Below are 12,122 nucleotides of genomic sequence, written 5' to 3'. Positions count from 1 at the left end.
GAAATTTTTAAACCCAAACATATTGAAAAGAGTAAAACAGAAAATTTTCTTTACATATATGGCATCGTGACTTAATATCAAAGTACAAGCTACTATCATCGAAAATTCTTAACTTAAATATAAAAAAGAAAAAGAAAAAAAAAAAAAAAAGGTAAACCAAGAAAATTTATTTATATTTATGACATCATGATTTAATTCTGAAGTATATGCTACTAGCACATGTAAGTAGGGTTACATGCAGGGCACGTACAAGCTACTAGCACATCTAAAATACTCTTACATATGGGGCAGGTACAAAAGAATAGTCATCATCGTCAACATTTCAACTATTTAGCCCAGATATCTCCAGGCTCAAGTAGGAGGAATAACTGTAAAGCTGGCCACATCGCACGGGAAAAACAATATAGCATGCTCAATATCAATAATCATAAAATAATTGTCATTCACATGTCATTAGTAATCTCATCAATCATCATAACAATAACTCAAGCTCATCAACGTATAGGTATACATCTGGGAAGAGGGATAATAATAGGTGCCATAAAATTAAATTAAAATTTTATGAACGTGCTCATTGTACAAAATCTTCCAACAAAGAATTTCATGATAAGCAATTTATGCTACAAAATCTTCCAACAAAGAATTTCATGATAAGCAATTTATGCAATAGTAGTAGAATCATCTATAATATGTGAATTATAAATAAGATCAAAATTCTTAAATGTCCAAATATACGCTTTTTGTCATTGAAATAAAAGGATTTTTTCATAGCTCTCTTGAAGTATCTATCATAGACAAAATAAAGATAAATTCATATATTTTGCAAACTAATAGATCCTCATAGAATATCAAATCTCTAAGGTTTAATAAAACATAGAAAGGTTTAAGTTTCCATCATAGATGTCATATATGTCATGGTAGTCAAAACTTAGTTTTAAGGATACCATTTCCAAGCCAAAGTTCAAATATGATTCAACAAATATAGTGCATGCACATGCAAAGTAGACTTAAATATGGGGCATAAAATATATATGCATAAATATGTGTAAATAAAATAAAATAAAATAAATCTCATCCACAATGCTTGGGGCGCCTAAGCCGACTCCGCCTGGTTATTCCCCTGAGTGTCTCATCTAATCCTTCCTCCATCTAAAGAAACCAAAATAAATAAATAAATTAAAAAAAAAAAAAAACTTTCAAATACTATTTGAGAGAAATATTCTAAGCACGAAAATACAAAAATAAGTCAACTCCAAGATATTAAAACATTCACATCTTCCAACCCAACTTTTTCAAGAAATTCATAGCCAGCGTAATAGAGCAGCACGTATGCTGGCTTGACGTTCCCTATCAATGTATGAAGTCTTGTTGTAGGATAGCCCTGCTTGGTTGTGTTCTATACTGGATGCTTGTTTGTCATCTCTACTGGATGAAGAATGTTGTAATGGTTTTGTTTCTGCTTAATGCAATATCTTGATGTTTTCTTATAAAAAAAAATAATAATAATAATAAAAATACACAACCTAAAAGTCAAGACATGACCAAACCATTGTAAGCCCAATTTGACTGGGCCCAAGACTTTGAACCCTAAATGGACGTTGGTGGATTTAAAGAGGAGAGACAACCAAACCGTTCTTTTTTTAACTTTTTTTTTTTTGAAGAGGCAACCAAACCGTTCTTGTAAAGAGGTGAAAGCAACTGTTATATAAAACATGTCTCTTATCATTATTTTATTATTTTAAGTTTATTTTTGGGGCAGAAAACATGTCTAATATATGGATATAGCGTATTACCAAAACAAAAAAAAACAAAAAAATTATATGGATACAGGGTAAGAATCCATGGAGTCCGGAAACTAAGGAGGAGTTTTGGTGGTTTGTTTTATGTTTTACTTGGTTTATGTTTTATTTATCAATAATGTTACAGAGATTAAAAATTTATTAAAATTTTAAATTAAATAAGATATGATGGTCATTTATTATTAGATATAAATTAATAATATTCTATAATTATAAAAAATAAAAACTAATGAAATAATGACAGCAATCAGTGATTAAAATTTTCGTTAATAAATTTAATAAGTGTAAAATTACCCTTTATTTTTTTTTCTTTTTTTCTTAAAGATCTGTTTTCTTTGTTTCTTCCCTACCCTTCTTCCAAAATAATAATAATAATAATAATAATAATAATAATAATAATAATAGTAGTATTATTTATTTTAAGTTTTTATAATTAAAAAAAAAAAAAAAAACTGGAATTCTTTTATAGATAGTTACGTCCTCAAAAACTACCTAATCTTCATATATAGGAAATCACCCTCAGAATTAACGCCTGTGACATTGCCGTTCCAGATTCAAATAATCCAAATGAAAAAAAAAAAAAAAAATCCAAATGATTTCTTTAAACTTATTTTTGGAGGCACATGATTTCGTTAGCTGATTTTCTTGCACAATAGCAAATCAGAGAGGTAAGAAAATAAAAGCCCTCCTTTCTCCCAAAATTGCTCCCTGTGACAGCGTTGATAATGTTTAAATTTTATGAAAAATCCTAATTTAAATAATTCATAAGCGAAGTTGTATAAAGAAAATTACAGAATAACAAATTAAGACAGGAATGTTGGAATATAATATAAAGAATATCGTCTTTTTGGTCGACGTAATATAAAAGAGTTGTGAGCTGTGAAGGGCCTTACATTCTCTTTTTACGGAAAATAATAATAATAATAAACAAGAAGAAATATGAGGGGATGCAAACGTAAGGCTGAGGCAAAAGAGGACTGATACAAAGTCAGAACAGGTCACCTCGTGTGGTCCCCGCAGGTGCACCGAAAAGCCACCCGTTTTGGTCAACAACCTCACTGACGAACCGATCTCCCTCCCTCCCTCCTACTGACATAATTAATGAAGACGCGTGGCACAATCTGACGGAATATAGTCAAGATTATGCAAAATGTCAGCGTGGTAATGGGTGAGAAGGAGTGACGAGATAGAAGCAAGTCAAGTCAGTCAAGGCAGAAAAAGACAAGACAGTACAATCAAGTACAGCCACATTATTTGACTTTCCCCACCCAACTTAAGTCTGTTAATTTTAAAAGACCACCTCTGGTGATGTTCACGAAAAGAAGCAGATGGCCTGAACTGAAGCCTCGAATGGTAAATTACTGTGAAGAGTTTGGGAGCCGCTTCCGCTCTCCTAACACAATTTACACTTTTCAAATTTACATTAATTTTAATTTAATTTTTTAAATTATAATTGATATTTTTATAAATAAAATAATAAATAAATAAACAAAAGCTGACATTTGTAAAAATATCAATTATAATTTAAAATATTAAATTAAAATTAATGTAAATTTAAAAAGGATTTAGACAAAATATTCTTTTCGAAACGATTTATATATAAAAAAAAAACAATTTTAAAATGAATATTTTTTTAATTTTTAATTTAATTAATATTTAAAATTTAAAATTATATTTATTAATCGGTATAAAATTTTAATATCTCATAAATTTATATTTAATTATTTTTAAAAATTTTAAATTTAATATTTAATATGATCTAATAATTGTTATAAATAAATTTTATTTTATTAAAATAAATAAAATAAATTTTATTTTAATTTCATTATATATATATATGTATATATGTATTTGTTTTGTCTGATAATATAATATCTATATAAGATTATGATTTATATGCAACAAGGCCAAGAAGTATTATCAAATATTCTTTTTTAAAAAGTAGTACATGCTCTAAGGCTATATTTGGTATATAAAATAATTATTCCTTTGCTAATATAAATAGCTACTCATAGAAAAAACAATTGATAATTCTTATTTGTTTGTTTAATAAAAATGTTGATTTAAAATCAAGAATTAGCCTTTATAAATATTTTATTTTTTCAAACATTTTCAAATTTGATAAAAATTAATTAGAAATTAAAAATTATATTTATTTATATATTTTTAATATATGATAATCAATTTAAATCTAAATGTGATAAAGATATTTTAAAATTTATCCATATTAAAACATAAGAATATAAATTTTGATATTTTAAAAAGAAATTGATATTCCATTAAATGAAAGCATATTTATTGTCAAATTCAAAAACTTATCAAATATAAAAAATAAAATAAAATCTATGAAATAGAAATTCTATTGATATGTTTATTTTATATACCAAATAAGAATTCTATTCGGCTTATTTCATAAACCAAATATGTTTTTATGGATTTTTTTGATTTTGTTGTAATATTTAAGATATTGAAGATTTATGTGGTGTTAAAAATAAAAAAAGGAAATCACAGATGGCATGAAAGCTTCTTTTCAACGAAAAAAAAACATGGTTGTCTGAATTGATTTGCTACTGTAGGAATATTTAGTATTGTTGGCAGAGAAATTATTCTTTAAAATAAAAGTTGTCTCAGTATGTTGTGTTCATAAGTTAAAGGGTTTTTTTACACTGATAACCTTTAAATTTTCAAAGGATTTGCATTCTACCTCATACTCTACGCAATTTGAATTTAAAGGTTTTCTTTTACTAATGTCCTCCTCACCGACTTTGATAAAATGTTAGTAGATCATAAAATAATTTCACGGGTGAAAAAAAAAAAATGTTTTCCAGCAAAATTAAAAAAGAAAAGAAAAAAAGAGTGAAAAATAATGTTATTGTTATCTTACTCGGACATGCAACAAATTAGAAAACCAGAGATGCATGTGGAGTTTTGGACTGTACGACTACTAGTTGGTTCGATGTCAAACCGTGTAATTAGCCAAGTGGGAAGGAATTTACTTGGGAATTGACGAGATTCGCTGATAATCGCCAACGGACAATGTTTACAGGCATCTTGCATACTATAATAATAATAATAATAACAATAATAATTACCAAAAAAAAAAAATTAAAAAAGGGGTCTAACCTATCTACCAGGTCTGACATAATTTACTAATGTTTTCCCAAAATTGTATGTCCTTCAAACGTTTAAAAGTTGAAAAAGCCAGACGAAGGAGGCCAAGGATCTTGCTCTATTGGTTTCTCGCAACCAAACCGTAGACAATAATCTTGCATTGTTTTCGGATTATTGTTCTTTCTTTTTTTTATTTTTTTTTATTTTGGTTGATATTTTATGGAAACCCATCCTCATTTTTTTCCCCCTTAATTCTATCGGATTGTTCCAACTCCAAAATTCCCCAACGGCTTGGCCAACGCAAACCCCGAACATCGGCTGTAAGTCGCACCTCTACCGTGCGACTACTTAGAATATATATATTTTTTATATGCACTTTCACACTCATTTTCCCATTTGTCAGTGATATTTGGCTTGCTCGAGATAGTACTGAAGAAAGACTTGATTTATTTAATTAAAAATTGACCTGTCAATTTCGAGTCCTTGCCACATGACCCGAAGTTACATTTCATATTTTATTTATAATTTGTTAGATTTAAATATTGTCTTTTTTTTTTTTTTCTTCGAGGAGTGCCAAATGTCCCTACTGTTCTTACATCAGAACTTAAATGTCATTAATTTAATTCTGAAAAAGGAAAAAGAATAAAAGTAAAAACGCCTGCTACAAAGAATAAAAGCAAATGGTAAAATTTCTTTCTCGAATATGATCAACGAGCTAACTATATAATCTCAATAATTCATCTTGTGATCTTTTTCTCTTTCTTTTGGATGAACTCGCATAACCTTGTGATATTTGGTAATTCTTCTTTTTTTTAATCAAGGATATTTGGGATATTGGTAACTGACAGAGCCAATACGGATTCTAAGTCGCATTATATATATATATATATATATATTTTGCTATCCCTACGCTCTTTCCCATAACCATGTTATTCATTGATATGTCGAGTAATAGGACCAAGTAAATATTTGTGGGATATTATAGAAACAAATTAAGATAGAAAAATGGGGATGCAAAAACTTGTGCTCGTCGAAATTGCCAACAAAAACAATACCAAACACGGATCGTTTTGTTTGCCATTTACAGCAAGTGGAAGATAGCAAACTAGTTAAGTTGGTCCTGAATCTGATATTGATAGGCTCCCTCAGGTACTGCTTCTGCCGTGCTAACTAGTCAAGTACCCATCCCTTGCGAGGCTCCGCTCTGGGTGAGAATAGTGGACTATAATATGCTTGAACTGGGGGAAACGCTGATAACAACTTTTAATTATATCAGGCTAGAAGACTTGTGACCACTTGATCTACCAAGTGGCGTACAAATTAGTAAATTAATAATAATAATAACAATAATAAAAGCAGTTTCAAATTAAACAAATGAAAGCTTTCGAAAAGAGAAAAATTAAAAAGAATTAAAGGAGTTAGGCATGTATGAATCAATTCTTCTTACAGAGCCAGCAGGGAGGTAGATTAAGTAGTCAAATTCTGGAAATTTTCCTTTTCCTGAAAGCCAACATAAATGGAATCCCCAATAATTAGAGAGGCAACATACGGATTACGCCTGCTAGAGTTTCAACTTTCTCCTCTAGTAGCGATTTCCCTAATTATCAAAAAAGGAGTATCAGAATCCGGGCGCAGGTTTCTTCCTAGTACCCTATTGAGATAGTCTACAATCAATACACCCATTCGCTCTTTTATTCTTTTTTTTTTTTTTTTTTGAGCGAATTCACCCGTATCATAATTTTTTTTTTTTTTTTGAATGTTAGAAAACGTTTCCATTTAAGCAACTTCTAATCATTTGCAACATTAATCTGTCCACTTTAGTATCCCATGTTCAGAACAAATAGACAAGATTAAAATAACTAATAATTAACTGATACACTAATCATGAAAGAGTATATCGCATCAGCTCCATTACCATTTCAGTCAGTGGCACTGGCGTGGCAGCTGATAAAGTTAAAAAGAAAAAAGAAAAAAAAAAAAAAAGAAAGTAAAAAAGCAAAGCTAAAAATAAATGTCCATTAGAGAAGAAAAACTTACCAAATTAATCACTAATAATTCACAGCAACTCAGCCCCTAATTAATGTAAGAAATTAATTAGATATTAAAAAACAGCCGGACACAGACGGCGCGGCCAACATCCATTCCATTCCAGTCCCACTTACATATACATATATAAACAAGCATATCCACCGATCCTGATCCTAGACCCTCCACTCCTCCTCGGATGATGCTAATAATACAAATACAAGGAAAGGAAAGGTATGGATAATAAAGAAAAAGATAAAAACATAATAATCTTAAAAATTAAATTAGAAGGACGACAATTAACTAAAGATGGATGGATGGATGGATGGATCACATGACTTTCCACGACTCGAGAGTCGGAAAGCTAGGGAAAGTGTCAAAATCCAAAGCACCACCGTCGGGCACGCCGGATACATTCCCTCCAGCTGCTGCTCCAGTCACCGCTACCTGCTGCAAATGATGGTCAAGCAGGAACGCCGACGTATCGAGGGTCGGCAAGCACCCGCCTCCAGGCAACCGGTGACCAGGCCTTTGAGGCTCCGGTTTCAGTATCATCGGCGGCATCGGGACCTGCGTGTTACCGAACCTCACACCGGTTACCTGTTGCACCATCTGCCGGAAGTTGGCCGGGTCCGCCGTTATAAACGTCGTCTGAGACTTCTTCGATGCGCGAGACTTCCTTTTTGAAACCTTGCCCCCTGCAGTTGGGGGGATTGCGCTACGCTGTCGTTTATGGGCTGCCGTTTCGGGATCCGAGCCCGAGAGTCCAGAAACGGTTGGGGTCTGTACAGTTTCGGGCTTGATAAACGGAGAGATGGTATCGGAATGATCAAAGGCTTCGGTGTTGCTGTTGGAAAAGGACTTCTGCAGGGCTCTCGTGAGTGTCTCGGTGTCGCGAGCGAACGCTTCGGAGATCCAAGAGTCCGCCAAGGTCGTGGGTCTGAGGCTCCAGGGCTCGATGCCCGCCAGGTTTTCCGACGCCGCCATTCTAGCAAAGCTAATTCTTCCTATCTCCCTCCCTCCCTGGGATTTGCTGCTGCTGATAGCTGTTGTATATGTATATCTATATTGTATGTATGTATGGGTAGAAACAGAGAGAGACAGAGAGACTCCACTTCAAACCATTTTAGAAATCGAAATAGAAAATGAAAAAGGAATAGAAATTTCAAAAATTCAATTCTAGTTCACTCCTTTGGAATTTGGAAGTCTTGAAATAAGTATATCTGAAAGAAAGAAAGAAAGAAAGAAAGAAGCAGAAGCAGCTTCTTCGGGTTGTTGTTGACCTGGGGTTTTGAGTACAGTGGTTGGATTTGAAAATAGAAAACAGAAAACTGAGAGAGAGAGAGAGCTTTTAGAACTGAGGAGGAGACGAAGGAGTAAATGGGAAAGGCAAAGGTACACAATGTAAGGGATTAAATAGGGCGGTGGAGATTTATTTGATGAGACATTAATTTTGGGAGGAGAGGAAGAAACCGCGTTGCTCTCGGGAGTCGGGGGACACGCGTCAGCTCTTCGTACGGATGGATGGACTTTTAAAAGCATCTGATCTGATCTGAGTAAAGCTTTTTTATTAACCATGGTTGGTTTGTGCCTTTTTTTTTTTATTTGTTTGAGATTTTTGATATTAACTATAAGTGGTTACTGGTACCACCAAGTGTACGCTGCAGTGGCACTAGCAGTAGTAGGGTGCTGGGTCCAGTTTTTAGGTTGACGGTCAAGCCGCGTCCCCCTTAACCTTATCGTTTACGCGTTAATTTCATAAATAAAAACAAAACCCACTAAATAATACTTAAAATCAATAAATTTCCAGTCACCAACAAAAAAAAAATAAAATATATATATATATATATATAAATGAATCCTAATTTTAGAATGCATACCTCGTTGAAGATTCACGCTGTATTTTACTTTTTACTTTTTGATGAATGATATTAATATCTTCAAAATTCTAATTTTATTATTTAACTTGTAAAATACAACTTACACTTTAGTAAATTATTAAAAATTTATAATAAAAAATATATGAAATTTAAAAGTTAATGAGCCTCTGTTTCACATAAGTTCTGATTCTTCTCAAGCGCTTTTTTAAAAAATTATTTTTTTTATTGATTTTGATCATAAATGTAAGTATTTCTCAAAATTCGAAATCATCAAAATTATTAAAAACTATTTTTATTTTTTTAAATACTATGCCACATAGAGTTTAAATTAAAAAAATAAAAAAATCTTCTCCGCACACCTTTTTTTTTTTTTTTGGCTTAAATTCTCCGCACACATTACGAAGGAGTTTGATACCTCCCATCATAACTCATATTGTGAATGTTTGCCAAAAAAATAAAAATAAAATCTTATTTTGAATACCTTTTAATTCTTTCTTAAATAGATACATATTTGAATTGTTTGCTAGTTTGTTTTGCAGTCATTTGAAGGAGTGGATGACTATATGGCAAATGAGCTTGTAATGGTTCATACAATATTGATATATATAGAGTGAGATAATGATATGGACGGTTAGCATATGGATTAGTATAAAAATATTAATTTTAATATTTATCTGAATATAAATCATCAGTATTGTAGTTATAGGTTATATATATATATATACAGTATACATATCCTTTTTCTTTTTTGAAAAGAAGAAATGATAAAAATTGTTTTTATTTATGATGAAGAGCATTTATTAATTTTTTTGCTAAGGTACATCATAAAGCGGACCTTTTATTTGTAATATATTTTTTAGTTTACTACATTAGTTTAAAATAGTTTACTTCAAGGAACTCTCTTCAATAATTATCTGAAAGAGCTCTATCTATCATATTGGTGTGGAAGGACAAAAAACATAGTCTGTCAAAATGATCTTCTATTCATTAGCATCTATTAGACATGTACAATTTAACGTTTCTCTTCTCTCTTCCCATTCTTTTCCAAAGTACCTCAAATTAGTTTAAACGAATAAAAATAGAAGTTTTATGAGACCAGAATATGTCTCTTTCTAGTTATTTATTTTTTCTTTTTAAGTTTTCGTGGATTGGGAATTTAGCAATTTCAATCGGGAGACCTGGGCTTTCGACATTCAATTATATATATATTAACAATTTTTAGGTATTAAACCTAAAGATTGATCTTCAAAAATTCCCCTCCAAATACTCGTTAATCAATGATTTGCAAATTATTTATAATATATATATAAAGATTGATTTTAACATATATTTTTTAATAAGCAGTTAATAAATGTTTCTCGATTTAAGAGAATATTCAATAATAAATACGAATTGTTGTATATGTGTTATATATATTAATTTTGTTTAAATCGAGTGTTATAAATATATAGTTAATTTTAAAATTGAACTTTAATAATAGTGTTTATAAAAACTTTTATAGTTATTAATTAATTAAATATTTTATTAGTTATTTATTTTTTAAAAAAATTTGGTTTTGAAAAAAATTAAGGTGATGTATTCAATTTAATATTTAGATAATTTTAAATGTGTTTAAAAATTTAAAAATATTCGATTTAGATTTTAATGGACTTTATATAAGTTCAATGATGTTTAATTTATATTTCAATAAATTTTATAAAAGTCTATTAATATTTGGGTGTATTCAATTAGGACTTTGTAAAATTTTTTTAAAATCTATAAGTATTTAAAAAATCATTAATTTTAAAAAAATTTAAAAAATAATGAATTTTAATATATTTGAAAGGATTTTAAAAATAAAATTGTAAAAAAAAATTATTAATATGAAATCTAACATTGACCTCAAAAATTTTATTGGATTCTTATAAATTTTTTATGAAGTCTATTGAATTTCATAGTAATCTATTAAACTATTTAAAGTTTATAACTCATTTTAAATCTATTGAACTCATTAAATACACCCTATAAAAATAGATTCTTCAAATGCAAAACGTTATTTTGATAGTGTTTATTTTTATTATCATTATATCAAATTGACAAAGTATTTAAATAAATCTATTAAAATTTTTTTTTGAATGACTGTATATTTTTTATGATAAAAAAATCTAATAACAGATAAAATCATTGAATATGATTTAACAAACTTTCTACTCAGTATTCTTATTTACCCATGCATATTATATTGGAAATAAGATTTTGGATCGATCTATATTGATTGATTGCCTTCTGCTGTTGACAAATAACACTCTACAAATAGATTTTCATCTTGATAGTTTATATTTTTTGCATTAATTTAATAAAAGTTTTAACCAATCATTCCAAATTTGTGATACTTTAAGGAAAATTGTTTACAACCTTCCAGTAAATTCCATATGATCGTGTTCACTTTTATGAAATATAGTAAATTATTATTTTTAATTTACTTTTTTGGTAAGTTACGAAATTATACTTAAATGCAGAATTAAAAGGGTAGGAGATTAGAGAAAGTGGCAATAACGTCTTCGGCTATGGGCCCACTGACCCACAGGATAAGAAAGACAGAGCAAAGAAAGGGACATACGTCTTTTACGTTCTAGAAGCAAAATGGAATTTGAATATTTGAAGGTAAGAGCGGAGAAGGCGCCATGGCTGACCTAATCAGATGACTTGGCATGATGAATGGATGACGCGCTTAAGGATAAAAAATAGAGTTGCTATTTCCACGACTTAAATATCTATTCGCAGTGTATTTTATATTTAAATTACCAAAAAGTCACTTGACCATTTTTTACTTTGGCTTTTTTAACAAATTATCTATTCATTTCTCTAATGCTACGTTTCCGTTCCGGTTCGATTTCTCTCTATTTCTCTCTAAACGAGCAAAGAAAGTATGAGATGTAGTGAGGTAACAGCGTTGTTAGACAACCATCTAGTGTCGTTTTTCTTAACTTGACAGAGATTGTTTATTTCCATTAGAATTTTTTTTATATTTATCTTTTATTTAGAAATTAATATTTTTTTAAAACAAGCGGTTAAGCTATTCTCTTTATAAACTCGATATCTTAGTTTTACAGCAGGTATTGTAAAAGAAGCTCCTGAGATTGAATACAAATTTTTTGAAGACTTGAATTGACTGATTCATTCCCCTTTTGAAAAAAAAAAAAAAACTAGAGAAGAAAGGAATTTAAAATTTTAAAATATAAAAACAATAAAATAAAAAGGTTTTTAGTAATTTTACGTCAAATTGAAGTGGGAAGAGATATTTGGGTCGTGTAAATAGCAACCTCTT

The 12,122-nt window shown here is 29.8% G+C and overlaps 1 protein-coding gene across 1 annotated transcript; it reads right to left on the bottom strand.

Moving 5' to 3' along the window:
- Window positions 1-7,009: 7,009 nt before the first annotated feature.
- On the bottom strand, window positions 7,010-8,334 carry LOC107431549 (calmodulin-binding protein 25). Its single transcript, XM_016042497.4, has one exon. It carries the CDS (start codon window positions 7,920-7,922, stop codon window positions 7,266-7,268), a length of 657 nt encoding a protein of 218 aa, XP_015897983.2. The 5' UTR covers window positions 7,923-8,334; the 3' UTR covers window positions 7,010-7,265.
- Window positions 8,335-12,122: the final 3,788 nt, after the last annotated feature.

The sequence above is a fragment of the Ziziphus jujuba genome, chromosome 11 (genome assembly GCF_031755915.1).
Source record: "Ziziphus jujuba cultivar Dongzao chromosome 11, ASM3175591v1".
NCBI classification, from domain to species: domain Eukaryota; kingdom Viridiplantae; phylum Streptophyta; class Magnoliopsida; order Rosales; family Rhamnaceae; genus Ziziphus; species Ziziphus jujuba.
This window is presented reverse-complemented; position numbering and strand designations above follow the sequence as displayed.

Excerpts from the sequence above, each read along its gene's own strand:
- LOC107431549 (XM_016042497.4), bottom strand. The coding sequence starts at position 7,922 with ATGGCGGCGTCGGAAAACCTGGCGGGCATCGAGCCCTGGAGCCTCAGA.